We start from the raw sequence: 20,925 nt of genomic DNA, 5'->3' as shown, positions 1-20,925 counted from the left end.
ATATACTGTGTGTTCAGGGTCGTTCTTCAGGGATCAGGAGCTTTTTTGAGCAACGCTTGAATTTCACTTCCAAGAGTGAGCATTGTTTTTGAACGAGGAAGTTTTCTCCTCTGGCGAATGCCAGAAAAGCTCCTCCGGAGCGTAGAGAGCAAATCTTTTTTTGCCTTTTGTTCTCCACTTATTTGAATGTTGTCTAATGGTCAGTTCTGTTGCTGGACTCTTCATCTAGACTGGCTCATCTTGAAACTTCAAACATTGTGTGGTCATAAAACTTCAAGTATAAAATTATAATTTTTTTTATCAGTCAAACTGATTTTAACCCACTTTTTTTTTCCTGCTTTAGGAACCAATAAAATCACGTGCACCACAGCTTCATTTAGAGTACAGGTTTTATAAACAACTTGGAAGTGCAGGTAAGTAAACCTACCTTAAGTTTGTGGAAAGTATGTGGTTTTATTAAAGCAAATGATGCTATCATGTTTGTTGTGTAATTCCGACTTGAACTTACTAATTTGGGCAAATTCTTGTAGTCCCATACAAGCTCTTGGAAGAGATTTGGTCAGAATAACATCTTAATGGTATTGGCAGTTATGCGGACCTGGGAACTCTCCTTAGTAAACTGCTTATTGTGTTAGTAAGGATTGAATGACATGTGAAATACCTACATAAATGTGTTCTTAAAACATAGGAACCTTTAATGGCCTGAAAGCTATTTGTATATAGCAGACAGAGTTCAAAAAGGTGATTTGAAGCCTTAAAGCACAGAAAATTGCGTAAGAAGCATAAGGCCTTTCTAACGAAATACTGAAATGCCTTGTTTTCATTGCTTTTTACTGAGTCATAAGTGTGTCCAGAAACTTATCTACGCGGTATCCTCTGTGTGACAGTAGTCCATAGCAAACATGAGGGAAGAATATAACAGTTAGATAAGCCTATGGTAATTGTATATATGTTTATATTTTTATATAAATAAATATATATATATATATATATATTTCACAGAATCGCAGAATGGTTTAGGTTGGAAGGGACCTCTGGAGATCATCTAGTCCAACCTCCCTGCTCAAGCAGGGTCCTCTAGAGCATGTTTCCCAGGATCAGGATTCCCAGGATTTCTTTTCCTCCGAGTTCTCTGGTTTCTCTAACGTAGGGCTTGAGCTTGCATCTGTGTCTGGATTTTTCCTCCATGAGTTTATGATTGCTTTTTCAACTTACATAGACTATTGGCTTATGCCCTGTGACAGTAACTTCGATAGCCTTGACTAGACACAGAATGAAGGAGCATTTCGGAAGCGAAGATCTTACCTCTGCTCCTTCTATGCCTTGATAATATATTGATCTTGGGTTTGGGCAACTTTCCTACTTTACTATAGGGGTTTTTTTTTACTTTTTCTTTCCTGATTTTTGTTTGTTTTCCCCTGGGGGGATCCAACTTCCACTCGCAGAGGGTGTGCTCTCAGGTCTTTCTTTCTGCTCAAATTAGTATTTTGGCAATATTTGGTGGTATATCTGCTCTGAGCTCATAATATATGGTACTCGCACAGTCATCCTGCGTTTTTACTTTTTGCTCGTTCCCATCAATTTCTCTAACCATTTGCCTCAGTTTTGTGCAGCATATCCTCTGGAGACTGGATGCTATTTTGCACTCTACGTTTTTGGCTTTTTTGCTCCTTGTAGGATGCAATATGTGGGATCCGAGTAAGTTGTCACAATCGTAAACAAGGGGCGTTTTTTTGTTTATTTGGGAGGGTTTTTTCTGAAGCAGGTCTTGTGGTATATCACAGAAGTTCTTGTCTCTATGGGTACCTTGGTCAGCCGCTCCAAGGAGCAGTCACTTATGGAGCTTCAAGTATTGAGCTTGTGCTTGTGCAGGTTAATACCTGTAGCGTGATATTTGCCCGGTCATGGGGTAATTGATCTTTTCCATTATTGCATTTGCTTCCCTTGTTGCCTCTCTGATCGCCTCTAGCATGTGAGTGTTGCTGTTCCCGTCGGGTGGCTGTTGGTCAGCCCTGCTGTGATGTTCTTCCGATTTAGCTTTGACGTTTCAGTCCTGTGCTATGCTGGCGCAAGTCACGTGTATGGGACTTGATCCTAAGCTTTCCTTAACGCATAGCAGTGTTTGTCCACTGAAATAAGGTGCTCTTTTCTATGTACTTTCTATTCTGGGGTTAGCATCCTGCTGATTATCCACTGCCCATAAAATTTCTCGTAGGTTAATGTCTGCTTTTAATTCCAGTTACCTGTGTTTTTTGAGACTCGTAGCGTTTCTACCAAAGCCTTTTATAATAAATAAAAGCGAGGTAGGTTCACAGAGTGAATGCAACACTTGAATTCTGCTTTTCATTCCCAATTTGAGTTTTGCTGATGCCTGCTGTCTCTGGGATACCCTAGAGAATGTGTCATCCCAGTCAGCTTTTTCTACACCTGCCATCTCTCTACCACTCTTTAAAGATGTTATTGAGGAATTTTTTAACTGATTGAGTATTAGAAGCTTGGCTTTATTTTGGTTTAGATTAAATATTTTCTTGTATGGGTTTTCTGCTGTTCCTAATGAATCTAAATTCTTCTTCCTGCAACGCTTATCCACCCACACGTTGCATTTCTGCCCTCTCAGATCCTGTGCATGGCAATGGAAGTATTTTTGAATATGCTGCCATCGGACATAGAAATCTTGCTTTCAAGATCTCTCTTCCCCTCATTCTGTGGGGGACTGACTGTTATCTGTAGCTCTTTGCCAGTATTTGTCAAGACAGTGTTTGAAGGTCTTACGAAGGACATGACTTTCGTCTCTAAATCTATATGGTCCCACTGGCATCACAAACCTGACTCTGAAAATCTGTTTATTTCCATTAGAAGCTCTCGAGCTCCAGTTTTGCTAAGAAGCCTGGAAAGAAGCCAGAAGCTAGGGTGGAGAATGTGAGCTGTATCTCTAGTCTCTCCATGAAACTTGGAAGCTTAACAAAATAAATTTTGGTGGAGTCAGACTGCCAGGGCCAGGGAGTCTCAGCGTGCTGGGCAGACATCAATTTGAGAATTGGGGAAAGACTGTCTGTCTGTAAGAACAGATTGGGGCTAAATATGTTCCGACTTCGGAGAAATAGTTGGGACTGTTCTGAGTGGTGTGGTTAATGCCAGGCTCCCCTTACATTTTAATGGTCTTCACTTTGAAAGCTTCAACTGTTGAAACAGGCTGCCTTTAACTTCCAGTAAGCTGGTCTGGTTACTTTAAGTTATTGTAGGCTCGCCAAACTAAGAGTGAATGTGTCCAGACCCATGGTGTGTATGACTCAGTTACAAACGGTAGTGCTGCATGTCACATACTGCTCAATAAATGAGCTAATTAATCTTGCCAGCTAACGTGGCTGACTGTGAGCCTCCCACCACTAACCTAAAAAGTGATATAGTAGTCCTCTAGTTAGTGTAACTACCTTGTTCAACTGACTGTATAAGCAGATGGTCTCAGTGAGCTGTATCTCTATGAGAAGTCAAAATTGTCATCAGCTGCTTTTACATGCAGCAGTTGTAAGTATATTTTAATGAGAAGAATGTTGGTGGCGATCTCCTTTTCCCTGGATGTTCAGAATAAACATTTTAAAAGTGTATTAATCTTATATAATAATCGTAGGACAATGCTGTTTGGAAGGGACCAGCTTACTGTGAATCAAGGAGGAACAGTCCTGTAGGATGTCTTTGTCAGTGTGAAGCTGGGACTAGCATGCTAGTGTGGACAAGCCTGGAAGTAGGTGTTCTGTGGCAGTCTGCTTTTCCAAGGAACAGTCTTGAATGTTAGGACTACTGAAAAGCCGGGTCATGATTTGCTAGATATGGACAAAATAGTGAAGCGCAACCTCAATATGCTGCCAAACTCTGGATCTTACTGAAACCCATGTGTGTTTATTGCTTATTGTTGAAGTCCACCTAGTCATGTTAGGGAGGCATGGAGTCCTTGACCACACCGGTAGCAGATACGAAACCTTTGGGGATAGCTTTACAACTGGCTTTGTAACGCAGACTTTGGAGCCTTTTTCCTTATACTGCATCTAATACCCCTTTGGGGGTCTCTGCCTATGTTTTAGAACAATACTACAGTTAAATGTCTGAAGGATGTGTATTGGTTACCTGCTTCCCTTGTTGCCATCATCAAAAACTAGTGGAATTAGTCTGTTTTCAAGCTATTCAGTCTAATATTGCCTTTTCCTTGATGTAGTTGAATAGCGTTGCACACAGCTCAATAATTGAGGGCTCTGTCAAAAGTTAATTCCTCGGATTAACCTCCTTTTTAGATGTTTCCACGTGAATGGAATAGGCAGCTATCGCACAATTGTGCTGTTTCTTCCCTTTGCAGCTACACTAGCTTCCAGTGCCAGATGCTCCACGGGCACCTATGTTTAAAGATTTTTCTGATGAGACACTGAAGTTGCATCTGTTACCTCCCGTCGGCACCAGCTTCTTTATCTGCCATGTGACTCAGTTGAAGATCACTGGTCACTTGGTTTAGCTTAGCAGAAGATTAGATTTGCCTTTCTCATTAGACCTTAAGACATATTTCATGTTAGCTTAAGGTACACCGGAGTAGTGAAAAGTTTGATAAAGGGGACTGAACTGTATGAATTTAACTCTTAGTAAAACACAATTTAATAGGTTTTTGTAGCACTACTCAAAATTAACTCAATGCTCTGTTAGTGGATATATCAAATGGATTCAGAATTAGCAAACTAAGGTGGTCATGGGTCAGGAGTAACCAGCTGATGGGCATTTCTGATGCAGTTCTGCAGGAACAGGTGCTAGCCCTGATGTGTCAATGCTCCCTATAGTGGGAGAAAGTAACAGTTCTCCAAAGAATTTGTGCTTTGCCCCTCCAAGTGAAGGGATATTTGCTTATCTGCCATGATAGAAACTTAATTTAAAGTTTTTGAAAGCAAAACCAAAAAACTCCTTGCCTGCATTGCCAGTTCACGTGCTCCACCCTGCCTCTAGATCCGTTTTCCTGCATTAGGAGAGAAGATGCAGAGGGAAAGCGGGGAGCACTCAGGCGCACAGGCGAATCGCAGGGATGCTAGCTTGCAAGAACATCTGTGAACCATCCAACAAGCTGCTTGGCAAGGCAGTTTCACGACATGGTTCACTCGTGGAGATGCAAAGGTAGCTATTGCCTAAGAGTTGCTAGTAAGGAGCCTCTTTTTCTCCTCCCTACTCTGTCCTCTGGCACAGTGCTTGGATGTATATGGTTCCTATTGGAAATAAAGATGTTATGATTATTCCTTTAACTTTTTTACCCCTCCTCAAAAAAGAAGCAGAGACTTGCTGCGCAGTGACCATCTGTCAGTTTCTTCTGTCTCACTGTGGAATTAAATATTTAATAGCCTAAAATAGTGTGCGACTGTTTTACCTTAATGTAGGCAATGAAACAAAAAACAAACCACAGGTGTGGAGTCAAAGTCCTGGTGGCCGATCCATATGGTCCTTTAGGAAAGGACTAGAATTCCTTTAAGTAGTCCAGAACAAGATCTGTGTGTTATCCAAGATAATTGGACTAGTTTCAAAAATCTCTGTTGTCAATCCTGTAAGAAGTTGGTGTCATGTTAAACTTCTTCGTGGTTACCCTTTGTTTTAAAGTCCACGTGAGCATGGACATCCAGGATTCAGTCTGGGCCGTTCCCTGGATCTAGTTCTATTGGTGGTGGCAAGGTCTGCGTATACCAGTCCTGAATTCTTTCCTGCTGGATGGATGAATGGGGATGAATGTGCAGTAGCACAGCTATCCACATATGCCCAAGTGTGATCAGTATTCCCCAAAGTTAGGTTCTTGCTATATAAACTGCTCTTTCCAAGGACTGGCTATTCCAAGTGTTCCCTTCCTCTCCCAGGCTGGTTCTTCAGCTGCTGGGCTTCACCCTGCTCTGAGGCTTTGCGCAGCTGGTTAAATCTCCTGCTTCCATACTCCGAGGGTAAGATAAGCTCCCCCATCGACTCAACAGGATCCTGTTGTCCCTCCTGTGGCTGTCAGAAGCAGTTCAAGCCTCCAGCGTGTTTCCAGTGTTGGACCAGGCACTTGAGCATGTAACTCGTGTACCTCTCGAAGTTCGTGGAGCAACAAAAGCTTTTGAATGCTCGGGCCACGTGGCCCACAGGACAACAAGTGGAGGAGCACTCTCTCCACTGCAGGCTGATGTTGGAGTGTCTGCCTGTGAGCGTGGGGGTGGGAGGCTGGTGTTGGCAGAATAAAACTGATTTCCTTGGCCATGGTCAGAGAAACGGACATAGCTTCTAGCTCCTGAGATGGTTCTGTGGCTTGGACAGCATACCAAAGGAGAAAGCTTTTGCTTTGTGTAGGCTGTCCCCAGCTCACCCAGCAGCTCTGCAGACCTCCCTACTTGGTTTGGAGGGAATAAAGCCGTTTAGCTTCCAGGATTGCTCCTGAGGCTTGCTAGCTCAAGAAGCCACCTTCAGCAACCTGGGAACCTGGGTTATGCAGGTGGCATGCTATGGTCACAGCAGTAGTGCTAGCAGTTTTTTGCAGGCCTTTTTTGCTAACTGTCTCTGGTTGTAGGAACTTTAGCAGGGATGCTTTCTTTTTTTTTTTTTTTTTCCTTTTTTTTTTTTCTGGAGGCTATTTCCAGATTCCCACATTTCCTTCAGGTTAAACTCTCCTACAACTTTGACACAAAACATGTCTTCCAAAATCTTTATTGGAAGCTCATCTTTGGTCAGCAAATAGTGCCCACGTTCCCCAGTCTCTGCTTGTCGCTCTTCAGCAGCCTTCTTTGGCTCAAGCTGCTCTTTCCTGTTTATAATGCAAGCATATAGGAGTATGTGGCCAAGCTTTTATTTGTGCCTCTGCCATCATTTGGCTTTTGGCTGCAGTCTGCCGATGCACTGCAGCAGCAGCTGCATTCATCTCCTGCAGCTCCTACAAGTCTTTTGCATGTGGTGGTATTTGCAGTCAAACCGTTCAAGTTGCATGTGGAGATGCTGGGCTCTCCTGTTTATTGACTACTCTGATCATGATTTGGGGCAATAAGGAGTGCACACAGTGCTGTTCAATCCCGTAGTGTGGAAGGTGGCTCTGACTGCTCTGAGCTCTAGGGGAGAACGCTTCAAACGTGTTACAACTTATGATGCCTTTTAAGGCTGCTAAATTTCCTGCTGTGGATAAGTTACTGGAGCTGTTGGGCCCATATGGTGAATATGGAGAAGTCATAGGACACCTTTTAAACACCAGCCATTACTTTAGATGGAATTGAAGATCAAATGGAGTTGAGAACCTCTATATTATTACCCAGTGCCACAAAGATGCATGAAATCCATCAAGTATTGAACATAATTTTGCCAAAGGAAACTTGAAGACACTGTTTGTAAACACTTCTAGAAAGCTACTCCATTGCATGGAGTAGATGCATGACGAGGCTGTTGGTGTGTTGGGGCCAAAGAGCTGGGCTGCCCCTTTCTCCTGGACCGTGCAGCAAGGGGTCCCATCAGCAGGACCTGCAAGGCTGGGGCAGATCACGTGAAAAAATGTATTGCAGAAGGATCACTGGATGCTGCAGTTACTAACTGCAGCCCTAAAGCTGACGCCTCTCCCAGTCCAACCGCTGTCAGACCCGGCAGAGTTCACGTATCTGCCTCTGCAGAGTCCCCCAACTAAATCAGAGACCAACTGTTGAGACCTTAAGACAACCGTTGTTTTTAAAAAGCTTTTTTCCCCTCTCGGTGTTGGCTAGAAAAATGAATAGTACCTCTTTCTATAAGCCTTGCTTTGAGAAGTTGAGGCAAACACATAGTTTGCTGCAATGATGTATATTTACAAAGCTTTAACTATTTTGTTCCCCAAAGCGTTTCCTCGAGAACAGGGAGCCCACTGCTGCAGAACGGTTATAGTATTGCTCTTGGCCCAGATCCTCTCCCGAAGGAGCTGATCATGGCTGAAACACGCTTCCAAACAACCAGAAAACTGCTTTTTAATTTTGTGCTTCCGCGCAAATAAATCATTCCCAGTGGTCCTAGGAAGTGGTGCCTTTCCAGTAGTGACCAGGAGATGTACAGGAATGAAAATTTTGTTACTGTATCTCAAAGCGTCTGTCACCTTTCCCCTGTAATTGCTAATGTCACGCATAGTGCCGTCACTGTAAGCTCCACGTTTTGAAGATGAAATGGAGCACTGCTTATTTTCAGGTTCTTTTGGCTGTGCTGAAACGATGATCAAGTTCCTGCATAGTGACAGCTTCTGCCTGTGCACATATTGTGAAGATATCGTACAGGTCTTTTTTTTTTTTTTTTTTTTGGTGCGTGTGTGTGTTCAGTAGTAGCTTATTTTTAAAATCAGCTGGTGGATGAGTCACAGCTTCCCCCCGCCCCGCTCCCTCGCAATCCCACCTTGGCACATGTGATTCATAGCAGCCCAGTGTCACCGTAGCTTTAGGCGACGGCTCAGCTGAAGCCCGTAGCCTCGCTGCGCTGTCATTGATGCTGAAGCCCATGCTCTTCGCGATGGGTAGATAATATTGGCAATTGGATGTCAAGTGTAATTAGCCTCTACAGTGCCATGTTGGAAACTGCAGCCTTAATAAGTAGGAGAGGAGCCTGATAACACTGAAGAATCCTGGGAAAGCAAGAACATTTCTGCTTTCTCCAGCCCACACAGTGTTAGTCATAGCATACAAGCAAAGCAGCGTATACTGAGTCAGGGAAGGATATGTCGTTACATATATAATATCTAAGGACTCTGTAGTTCTGTTTTAATTTTTGCTCTGTAAACAAGTTCACCTCTAATGAAGTATCGAGTCTGTGTGTTTACTTTTGGACCTCTTTCTGTTGCACAACTTGCTGGAGTGAAGCAGTCTGTTTACTTGTCAGGGAGTAGGACCAAGAAAAATGAAGGTGGTATAAATAACTGAGCCTTCTACATAGTCTAGTCAATGTTTGCATGTATATTTTTTTCAATGCAGCTGTAGCTGTCTGCTATTCCATACCGTGTATTAAGTTAGCTTTTCGGGATTGCCTATGTTTAGCACACTTTTTCTCATTCTGTGTTCAGATTTTACTTTATCCGTGACCTCCTGCACGTTTTGTATGTACCAGTATCCCTCACAGAAGGATTCTTTCCGTGCCGGTTGCACGGCACTGTCACTCAGTAGCAATTAGGTAGGGGTCATTTTAGTAAGGCTTGTTGTAAGTGGATGTAAACAAGTTACCACCATGGAGCATGCTGCCAAATAGCAGGTATTTCATGGGGAACTCCCTTTGTGCAACGCTTTTCCCCGAGGGAGTTGAAGTAACTTGAGGCTGCTTAAGTGAGGGGTTAATGCAAGAGGTCTACACCCCTGTTTAATTAAGGAGCATGAGCATATACATTAGCCTTTGCTGTGGCTGCTTTAATCTTCAGAAATCCCATTTGTGTTTGCCCCCTTCTCTGGACTGATGGAAGCACTTCTGTGGCTGGCTGGCTGGCGATCAGGGAACTGAGCCAGCAAAAGATCACCCCAACGGAAAGGTGCTGGTTTAGGGCACAAAAGAGCTGCTGGGGATTGCCTGTCCGTGCAGTAACGTGGATTTGTGCTGGCTGGAGGTGACACGCAGCCCTGGCCTGAAGCTAAGTTGTGTCCTGCTTCACTGCGTGGAAAAGTTTGTTCGTATCTGTCACGTTTCAAAACTGCAGTTGTGCGCTACAGCCTCTTTCTTTTAAGTGTTTGGAATTATTGAAGAACATCAGTGTTCACTTGCTGTAAGTGTTTAATCAGTAACTTATTCCTGAGCAAAACTGACTTCCATTTGTACCCGAAGCGACTTGCTCCTTTGGGTTCGCATCCGTGTGCTTGAGGGTTCCCTACTTGAAATACTTGGGACAAACCTTAGCACTTCTGTTAAGCTATTGGTTAGTTTTATAATGGCAAGGAAAAACTCTTCTATGTTCGTTCTCAAATCTTGCAAGCTGTTGTCAAGAAACTTGCCGTTGGAGATAGGTTTGAGAAATCTCATCAAGAAATAAAGAAATAACAAGTAAGGAGCGTTCAGCTGAAAATTGCTTTTTCTTTTTTTTTTTTTTTTTTTAATCACCTCGAAGTGCAACACGTACAGAGATCCCTGGCAGAGTTAGCTGCACCCTGGAAGAGTGTGTGGCAATTCAACAGCTCCAAGCTTTTGTATTTGTTCTTTCTAAAGTCAGGGTAGTTCAAGGAAATTTGAACTTGAGGGAACTCTGACTTCAGAGCGTTTGAATTGCAAAATATAATATAGTGGAGTCCTGTAACATGCCCAGTTAAAAGCCTGCCTGCTTTCAAGGTTGGCTTGCTGCTGATCTCTGAGGAATAATATTTTGCTATCTAAAAATATTTGATTTCTAATGTGGCAGTTCTCTTGTTAAGAAGGGCTCACTGAACGCGCGCAGTTCAGCATCTCTTAACGTCAGGAGTTTTGACTTCCTTTGGCTAAATTTAGGCTTTGTCAATTGGAAGCTATCTCAGATGCTTTTAAAGCAAAGCCATTAATATTTGAATATGAGATTAGGGCAGTTTCCTTTTTATATTTTGAAAAGTCCTCCTGCATCTCTTCCGGCATTCGCTGCAGTAGTCGCAAATCAAAATCCATCTACACTGTGCAGCTTGCGGAGGGCTGGCAGAGGGGAAAGGTGGCCTGCTGGGAAGCGGAAAAATCCCTTTCCCGCAGACAGTTTCCTTGAAGCGTGACATGCCCCATGACAGTAGTCGTAAATCGGTAGCCGTCAGACTTGTCTAAGTTGTCGCTGATACCTCAGTGTGTTCCTCTGATGGACGGCAATATTTAATAAGAGCAGGTAGCGAGACACAACTGCTGTAATAATACGGATGAGGGTGGGCAGGAGGACGGGACGTTTACCTCCAAACGTCTCTGTGCTGCTTGTGGTGCTTTCTAACAAAGCCCGAGCTGGAATTTCTCGTGCTCATGAGCAGCCTACGTTACGTGGACTTTGAATGCCCCGAGCCATTTGAGTGAAGGAATGAAAATACCAAATGCTTTATGCGTAGATAACCTTCAGAATTCGAGTTTGGTGTGTCGAGATTGAACAGAAAACTCAGTTTGCCGATGAGGGTGAGGGGTAATTAAAACTGCCACGTGGATGCAATAGCCAGTTAGCGTTGCCGTTCTGGTTTTCCGCCTCTCCTAGCCCTTCTACGAAAACCATTTTTCAAGGTGTTGGAATTCTGTACTTATGGACTAGTTGAGGTTTATAATTAAAAAGCAAATGCATTTTCTTTAGAGCTGAAGTGTCTGGCGTTGCGGACTACATTAATTGAAACAAAGCTGCTTTTGAAGGGTGATTTGTGTGCCTGGGGTCCCGTTCGTACGTTTGGGCTTCCTAAGCACCAGAGGCATCCTGTGTACCTGAAGACTTGAGGGTGCTCTGAACTGGGGCAACTAGAAGTGGGGGCGGGTGTGCTCACGTGAAGAAAGGAAACGTCTCTGCTGTGCCGGCGAGGTTTTGCACGAGTGAGGTTCTGGTACACAGGGCTGCTTGCCTCTCAGGCCGGCTATTAAATAGGTTTGAGTTTGTCTTCTCTAGCTGTGCCCTGCCTCCTGCTCAGAAACATCCCCCTCGCATCTCTTAAAGATAAGCCATTGACTCTGCCCCGAATCTGTAAGGGATCGAGTTATGTTGGAAGTGTTTCTCAGCAAGGTCTGCCCTGGGTGGAGGCTTGCAGTTTGCAAACGTTTTCTATCTGCAAGTGGCATAGTTTTTCCCTCAAAACTCTGTTCCTACCTGCTCATACTCAGCTACCATACTAAGGTAAACCAAAAAGATGATATCTGGAGTTAGCGTATCGTTTTGTGCAACTAACTTGTTTTGCATGACATTCTTCTGTTGGGAATGGGAGGGGATGGGAAGCTTTCCGTGACTTAAAGGGCTGTGCGGATAACACTTTTCTACTGATCTGACCGTTCTCCCCCCGCCCCTTAAATGACAATAGTTTGCATATTGGGACTCATGAATGCCAATCTTTTGATTTGTTGGGGATAGCTTACGTGCGTCTGACTCTTTGCTTTCCTCATTTACCAGTTGGATGCTACTGCAGTAAAAACGTTGATCTCGGGGCTTTTTAATCAGTCGTTCCGTTCGGCCCTGCACCGATGATAAAGCAGCTTTGTTGGCGACGCTGGCACAAGGTATTCCTGCTACCCAGCTGCCCGACGCTCCTCTCGCTCCTGAGCGCTCAAGGCAGGGACTACATACCTGCCGCCTCGGTTGCTTTATCCAGCTAAATTGAACTGGTTGATTTGTCAAACAAGAGTCAAATGTTGTTGGATCAACAACTAGCGTTGCCTGTGCATGCGAATTTTGCCTTGTGCCGTTGTACTGTCGTGGCTAGAACAACTGCTGGTCGCTGCGCAGTGATACGGGTTGTAGCTGAGCTGTAATTTAAGCTGTCAGATTCCTTCTGCATTATCGTCACAAGAGGCAGGGCAGCAGCAGTTTCACCTTATTTTGCAGTTGGCCAGCGTGCTGTACACTTAAAGTATCACTTAACTCGCACTGTAGACTTTTGCCCTGTGGCTGGGGAGGAAGCAGGGAGTCGATAAGAGCTCTGCCTCCAGCTGACAGGCTCCAGTGGAGATGAGCCTATTAAGAGCAGTGGCCACCTGGGATTCGGTGCGATCAAATCAAAGCGCTCCTCTGGACAGCAGAGGAGCGATTCAGCAGAAGTCTTTTATTATTGCTGCTTTCTTAGCATCTTTCATCTTCCTTGGATTGAGCATCTTCTTCCTTGCCAGTGCTTCTGAAGTTAGTGTGTGGCTGCGCACTCTCTTGCAACCCTGAAGCTCTGCTGTCAAGTTTTCTTAAGCATCCTGTAGATCATACCTATAAAGTAACTAATATGTGCAGTACTCGTTCTCAAAAAAGCAATCACGAAGCTTATCCTGCGTCACTTTAAAACTCCCCTGTAACCTGGTTAAAATGAAGAAGCCAGAACCTGCTACTTATTTCCCTTGCAGTAGGTGGAACTGATCCAATGCAAGAATTGTACAGCCAAGGAAAACTGAATGGGAAATAATTTCTCTGCGGTATTAACGGTAACAGAGCCAGGTTAGTCATCGCAGCTGTGATCTTGAGTTGCCCCCACCTGTAAAAGTCACCAGCGCGGTGGCCTGCAGCGTAGCAGGAGACAGGAGGCCGCGTGTTTCTCGCTCGATCTGGCATGCAGGAGCTGCGATCCCCGTTGCAGAGGCTGCCCGTGGTACCTGGCCGGTTTGATGACGTGGAGCTGATGCCCCGAGCAACAAACGCCTCTAAAGGCCTGAAGCACACCTCAAAGGTAGAACTGTTGCTGTACCTGTGCGTGACTGTAGTTGATAAAAGGGCTTTTAAGCCACAGCTTGTTTGGCAGGCTTGTACTCGTGACAGTAGCGGGTCGGTCGTGTTCAAGACGCAACGAAAACGCTGTGTTCGTTTCAAGTTCCGTTTTAAGTTCGTTTTAAGTGCCGTTGTGCCTTGGTGGTGCTTCGTATCTCTTTAGTGAGACGTTGGAGGTAATCCTGACCGTTGACTACTCGTGGTCTGTAAAGTGAACTATCGCTGCTGTATGGGAGCTGGCCTGGAGAGCTGAAAAACAGCCTGGAAGGATGGCTCCCTGGCTGTATTTTAATTACAGAAGAGCTTTTTGTGCAAATCCCATCGCCTGTTGGTATTTTCTTCCACTCATGTCCCTGTTTCCCAAGTACGTGGGAAAAGGTAGATAATTAACTTAAGCTGAAGCTTGTTTGAGTGGTTTAAAATAACTGTTCTAAAAGTATATAATGTTTTGATCTTCCTATTAAGCTGTTGTCTTATATGCCAGCTGCCACCGTCACTGGAACGACAGAACGTGCAAAGGGTGCAGCAGCATAAAATCCAGCAGTCCTTTGGAGACTTCAGGGAAATTTCCTCTTGATGCTAGAGGTAAAATATGAATTTCAGTCTCCCGACCTCGCCTGTAACTTGCCAAAAAAGCAGGTGACTGCGTTGTCATTTCACTTCCTAAGAGAAAAAAACAAAAGTGCAATTGCAGCTCACTCGCTACAGCTAAAATATTGGCTGCGAATGGGTGCTTCTGGGTAAATTGTCTGCACAACAGATTTGCAAGTCTTCCTGGAGCTAACCTTTCTAACTAGTGCTAATTCTTCTCCCTGTCTTTTGGCCAGATAAAGCGCTGGTGTACTTTAGTCATCTAACACCGTGCTGATAGTGTTTGTCTAAGCAGAACTAATGCTAACTGTAAATTGTATCCGTTTGAAGTAATTTCATGAACGGTTTGTTTTAGCCAGGTCATCAACACAGCTAGCTTTGAATTGCTGGGATACTCTGAAAGTGAGCACTTGCAGCTCTATACAATAGTCGGAGATTGAACAAAAAGCCTTTTTTTTTTTTCACCCTTCAGCTGAATTTGTTTTTTATTTTGTGAATAAAAATGTGAAGGTCCTCTTGGTACCCTCTCTAAAACTGCTTCTTTCTCTGTGTGCATGAAGTTATTTAATGGAGCCTAACTATGGTATCAGGAAACCAGCTCGTACAACTCAAGGAAAATGAAATGCCACCCCATTTGAATAACGCAGTACTTGGAAAATTGTTTTTCTGTCATTGAAGTCAAATCAAGTTGTTTGGATCTTTACCAGCAGCAAGAACAAATATGTTCTTCCTTCTGTCCTTCTCCTGTCTGTTTTTGTTCTGTTCCTTTTCCCATACCTTTTTGGTAGATTCAAATACGAACAAGCTACTCAAAACATAGCAGGCTGTCAATATAGCCTGTGTTTCCTGAGAAGTTGCACAAAATATGCTAGTTTTCTGAAGTGGAGTCTTTTGAAAGCCTTCATGCAAGCTACGTTTTTCTCGCAGACATCTGGGGGGGGGGGGGGTGACACAATAGTCCTGTCTGCTGGGGGGACCCGGCTTGCATGCAACTGCTGCGCCTTTGGGTGCCGCGTGCGGTGCCTTCCCTTTGCAGCCCTGCAGCTAGGGTGTTCTGCAGTCAGCTGGGGACAGAGGATGGGGCAAACGATCGATTCGTGACGTTTTCCCTCACTCTCTTCCCAAGTACCTCTTAGGTTCAGGGAATGTGAGCCATGCTTCTCTTGCTTTCGGTGGTACGGGAAACGCGCTGCTCTGCCTCTCTGCAGCCCTTCTCACCTGCTGAAGGGCTCTTTGCCGCAGCCAAGCGGAAAGTCCTGCTGTAGCTACTCATGCTGAGCCGTAACACTAGAGCGGTTAACATTTGCTAGAAAGGAAATGATTCATTGCCCTACCAAAGCAGCAAAGTGATGTTGTAAAGAGCTGGCAACAGCAAGCTTCGTGTCTGGCAGCAGCTGAAGCAAAGGGAACATGAGGATGTACAGGGGGAGCATCAATAAGAGGAGCTTATAATGACGCTGTAAAAAGGGCTGCTGAGCCACCATCTGGAATAGGGTGAGCAGTTTGAGGACTGCGTTGGAGAGGAGATGTCTACAGTAAATGGGGATAGGAGCACAGAGAGCCCGTTGAGGTTTGGGGAGGTGACTTAGCTGGTGGATACTGTGGCAGCCCTCGCTGCTATTTTCCTTGCTAGGCTTTGAGGAAAGGGAGGGGAGGAAGAGGAGCAGCTGGGAGCCAGTATTTGCTAAGTGGTACTCTGCCGAGTGCCCCTTTTCCCCGAGGAGCCAAAGGCAGCAGGCGTTGGTGGGGAGCCAGCTGCCTCCCAGGCACCGTCACTGGCTGCGGGGAGGAGAGGGGTGGAAGCTGCCCAGCATCCGGGCAGGCCCAGTTGTTCTTCACCCCATTCGGAGTTTTTTGGAGGGGGAAAGAGCTAAGGGTAAATCGGGAGCTTTTGAACCAGAGTGTTGAAGTGCAGGAGAGCAAGGAGAGTATGCAGGAGCTTTACGGTAATAAGCCAGACTGAAAACGCTTGTGATTGCCAAGCAGGTTGGTCCCCTGTGTGATGCCCATCGGAGCAGTGGGAGGGGAGCTGCAGCAGAAGCGGTCACCCTCTGGTTGCAATCACCACTGAGTGACAACTGCACTCTATCCTCCACTTAGCCCCACTTCTGTACGCTGGCTTTCTATTTTGGGATTGTTTCACCAATCTGACGCCAGTTCAAATTTTGCGAAGCCTTGCCGTGGTTACCAAGGCTGTGACAGGCCCTGGCCCCTCATACCATCTTCCCTCCCCTGCAGCACGGCTCCAACTGAGTCGGTGCTAGAGTCAGCAACTGCATTTTCTGCTGGTTTTGCTTTGCACCTCAGCTGCTACGCGTTTTCTTAAAGCAAACAAGATGGGGCTTCTGAGATAATACTCAAGGGCATCCAGAACCTCTCTCCTGCCCCAAACTCCTCCAGTTAAGGTTGTAGCTAAAGAGAGTGAAGGAGGTTGTTAAAATGAAAATCTTAATTCAAACACTTACAATCACATATGTTAACTTTCCTGAACAGGTTAAAAGCTCTTGATTGGGCTTGTAGTGAGTGCTCGGTGACAACTGGCATGTCAAGCACTTAATCAGCTATTCCAAAGAGTAGCCCCAGACTCCTCAGTGAGCTGAAGATGCTCCTCACGTGACAGATCCGACTGGTGACAGCTTTACAGGTGACGGGATCATCCTCGTCCCCAGACTTTTTGTCTAAGTTCCTTTGCATCCCTGTCACCTGTTAATGAAAGATTTCACTAGGAAGCCATCCTACTCCTCCAGCCCGCCTCTTGAAGAAGCGCCAAGCAGTGACGTGTCCCGATGGCGCTGCAGGAGCGGCAGCAATAATAACCTGTTAAAACTTGGTGGCCTTCCTGCATAGAAACTGTGTTAAGCAATCGACGGCACAGCAGACAGCAGCGTTAGGAGATGTATTAAAATTTGTCTGGAAGAGAAGTCGTAGGGCTACGTCCTGTATTCTGGGAGACTCTTACAGCACACGCTCACCTTATGCTAAATCTAGGCTTCCCCAGCCTTCCCGCTGGTGAGCAACGTGAGCAAAAGCTTCATGCGCTGCAGCCCCCTAAGCTGAAGCTAACTACGGTGGGGCTAAACGCAGAAATAGAGTATTTTTAAAACAGTACGTCGGCTTCCTTTTCCTAGACGCCCAGGACTTGAATCCCTTTCAGTCCTTACTGTTAATTATTTTCCACTGCAGCGGTTCAAGTTAAAAGGGTGCCTGTTCTTGGTTCAGTTACTGATTTACTTTTAGTCGTTTGAACTTGACGAGTGAACTACAAAGAACGTGCAGCCAGTTTTACTGAATAACCATACTGGGAGAAGGTGGTTTGGAGGGACCTAGTGAAGAACTAGAAGGGAATTACAGTTATTACAGTTTGTGAGGAGCCTTTAATGTCGCTCACTCGTTATGGAAATCGAGGAAGGTTGAATATTGCTTTCAGTTGATAACCATGCCTTTACGTGGCTGGCTGATTGGTTTGAGGCTTGTAGTCTTGTTCCCAGGCCTTGAAGCCGGTTTCTCTCTCGCAGAGAGATCTCAGAGGCTGGCATGGAGGGGGAGGACTGTTGGTGAAACTCTGACCTTGTTTCACAGCCACTAGCACTTCAAAATGGTCTTTAGGGAAAGCTGTACAGGGTGCACAGCAATGTCACAGCTACCTTGTGGTTTCTCTGCGGATCCAAATATAGGCTTTCAGCCAACGTCCCGCTGAACCCCTTGTCCTGGCTGCAGCATTGCCAGAGTGAAGCAAGCGTTCGGATGCGACGGGGAGCTTGCTGGGGAGGAAGGGCAGTTTTCAGCTCCATCCCCAAGATCCCTCCAGACTGCGATCGCGGGAGTCCTCGAGCCCGTGCAAAGGGATCGGCAGGAGCGCACAGCTTACGGTGGGCATTAAATCAGTGCAACTTCAGCGAGTGTCCCGCTGCCAGCTCTTAGCATTTTCCAAAACTTAAGTCAGGGTGTTGTGGTGGCCGTGGCAAACTACCTGTTACTGCCTTCGGGGAATGAGCATGTTCTGCTCAATGTGATCCTACTGTTGGTAGATTGCTATGAAAACTCCCAAATACACTAAAAAGAACCAGCTGTGTGCGCTGATTTTTTTTTTTTAATTATTATTTTTCCCCCCTAAAGCTTTGTGTTTATCCTAAAGCCAAAGCAGTCCTAGTGAAGGGCTATAATGAAAAGCTTTTGCAGACTTATTTTAAAACAAGCCGTCTCAGAAACTTGTTAGTCAAATGTTGAAAAGAGCTTTAGGAAAACTTCGTTCCAAGTAATAAAGCTATCTTAATTTTTCTCCCCTTGTGCTATTTTTATAGTAGACCCTTCACAGACTGGAAGGTCAGAATGAGCCATGGTATATTCAGCCTGCAGAACATGGCTCATAGGCGTCACCTGTTAACCAATATTTTGGGGTAGATTTAAACCTGGTATCTCAGGGCATGTTTTAAGAGGTTGAAAGATGAGATCTCGGCCCAGTTGATGTCAATAGCAAAGGCTTCTGATTCAGCAAGGATTTTGTCCAGATTTGAAAATTAAGAGAAGGGTAGATCCTCATTAGTGTAATCAGCTTAAATGGGTTGACTACTCTAAAGCAATTTGTTTAATTTGTTTGAAACATGTTTAATTTTAGCTATAAATATTCAGCACTTACGCAGTTGCTATTTATGCTGTTTATCATGTAATTTTGTGTTCTGTGACTTGTAAAAATAAACCTTTCTGCTCTAAATGAGGATTTTGTGACAATCTGCATGCTATTCATCAGTGCTGCTTTCAAATCGCGCAGACTCTTTTTGTGCAATAATGCTGCAGGGGGGCTGTCGTGTCTTCTTGTGATGCGTTTTTATGAAGAATACTGTTAATACTGTAATACTTCCGTAATACTTCTCGCCGCTCTTGGAGAGCACATTCCTGCATCAAGCATCAGCCATTTGCTTGATGTTGGCTTGCTTCCCCCTCCCTCCATCTTTGGGTATCTAATTTGGGATTTCTTAGGAGTGTCTCCCCCTGCAATAGCTGAATTCTCAGCTTTGAAGCCAGCCTGCATCAAGAGACGTTATGAAATCTGAATAAAACACGCTGTATTCGTTCTTCTTGAAACTGAAGATGTCAGCTCCTCTTTTTTGGCAATACCACATCTAAGGACAGTGTAAACCAATTTCCCATGGGAGCAAAAATTGGTGGTGCAAAAGCTAATTGCATTGTTTGGTTTCTTACAAAACGTGATGGTCTCCTGTAGCTTTGATGTAGGAAGATTCAGCGTTTGTGCCTCCGCTGATGTAGGTGTCGCATATAGCTTCCTGTCCTTGCCACCTCATCTCTTCTTGGGTGTATTTTGGGCTGCTCACTGTTGCACCAGGTTTATTCATAGTCTCTGATAGCATCAGCACATATTCTCTGCTACAGCAGATGGTTTCCGCTTTCAGCGCCTTCCATTGTGGGGCGGAGGCCGCAAAATTGAAGATTTCCCTTGAGCATATCCTCTGATTGGCATCTCTCTCTGCCATTCGCCATTTCACAACTGGTCCTGGAAATGGCTTTGGACTGCTTGTATGACCTGTACACCTGATGCCTGGACTAGTATGGCTTGCTGGAGCCACAATGAATGTCTGACGAGGTATTAGAGCTGTTACTCATGCCACAAAAAAAGGTGGTAGCAAGACAGCACATCTTGAATCAGCCAGGATGCTTCATCTTGCAATGGAAATTTGCTGAAAGGTGTAGATCCCTAGTGTTAATCCACTTCAAAAAAAGGTCTCTGCAAGAGGGGTGGTCCTGCACTTAGTTACTGTTCCCTTGCTAGTATTTGGTCTAGCTCTAGCTTTTCTGGGTTAGTCGCCCGCTCCACTGCTCAGCCACGAGAGCGCAGAGCAGCAGTGGGATGCGTGAGGATGGGATGATGCCTTTTGGAGGCAGCCTGCAGGAGCATTGGATTTTTAGCAGCTTGGGAAACCCGAGGCCCGGGTCCTGTGGCTGTATGGGAACGTGGTGGTAGTGAAATCTGAGTTTCGGGCTTTGATGTCCGACGTTGCTCTTGTTCCAGCCACAGTGCTTTAATTTCCGAAACGCTATGCTAGGTTTTCGCTAGGCTCAGCTTGATTTTTTTCCAAGACATTACACTGCTGAAATAGCAGAATTTGCCTGTGGATTCTAGTACAGTGATCAGTGCGTGTTCATTGGGTTGATAAACTTTTCACCAGAGTAAGGGTGGAGCAGGGCCTTTTATAGCTGGTCGAGCCAAATCGCTCGGCAGCATGATTGAAGCAGTTAGGCAAAACGCAGATGACTTCTGCTTGCAGTAACCCCAACTGTAATAGGCTCCTTTTTCTCCAAAGGAGAACCTGCACATGTCACGCATTGCCTTTCTTGCCTTAATGTGTTGGTCTTGTGTTTAAAACCGTGGAGAAATTCCTTGTTTAGATGTTATTCCACTCATTAATCACATTAAACTGCTCACGGTTTGTGTTTAAAGCATTGAGTTGTACCTTTACACCCTCGAGACGGGACTCTGCTCTGCCCATGGCTTTTCATCCTACACACTTTGAATCCAGACCTGCTCATTTAGGAAGAATTGTTTCACAGGACAGTAGCTTCCTTTAACCTTATCAATATCTGCCAAAACAACTGCTTTGCATTAAAAACCTCAAGTTTGACTGCCTGGACAAAGGATACCTTTTCCTCAATCTCTTTTGTTGGAAATGTTCTTCTAAGTATTTACAGCTCTACTCGTGACGTTTGTGAAGTTCATGTGGTTCACCATGGCAGTTCACTTGGCGGGACCAGGACACGTTGCTGCTGAAATGGAGCCAAGTCACATCCTGAATAATGCAGTTGGGCACAAATTAAATTTTATGTGAAAGTCCCTAGGCTATCTCTGCTTACTTCATGCACCATTCGGAGAAAGAATTGGTTCTGAGATGCCTATATCTTAAGTTCCCAGAGGACCACCCTGAAATCATTTAGCCTAATCTGACTGCTTGAATGCTGCAGGCAACAGGCACCCTTAATATTTGCATCAAGTTTTG

The 20,925-nt window shown here is 44.9% G+C and overlaps 1 protein-coding gene across 3 annotated transcripts in view; it reads left to right on the top strand.

The window, feature by feature from the left end:
* CSNK1G1 (casein kinase 1 gamma 1) overlaps positions 1 to 20,925 on the top strand; it is a 126,676-nt gene that overhangs the window by 68,126 nt on the left and 37,625 nt on the right. For all 3 annotated transcript variants that reach the window (XM_068958239.1, XM_068958237.1, XM_068958238.1), the window contains one exon: positions 344 to 413. In XM_068958239.1, the coding sequence (XP_068814340.1) occupies positions 344 to 413 (70 nt within the window). The remainder of the gene's footprint in view (positions 1 to 343; positions 414 to 20,925) is intronic.

The sequence above is a fragment of the Struthio camelus genome, chromosome 12, assembly GCF_040807025.1.
Source record: "Struthio camelus isolate bStrCam1 chromosome 12, bStrCam1.hap1, whole genome shotgun sequence".
NCBI classification, from domain to species: Eukaryota; Metazoa; Chordata; class Aves; order Struthioniformes; family Struthionidae; genus Struthio; species Struthio camelus.
Note: the sequence above shows the minus strand (reverse complement) of the source record. Positions and strands in the feature narration are given on the sequence as shown.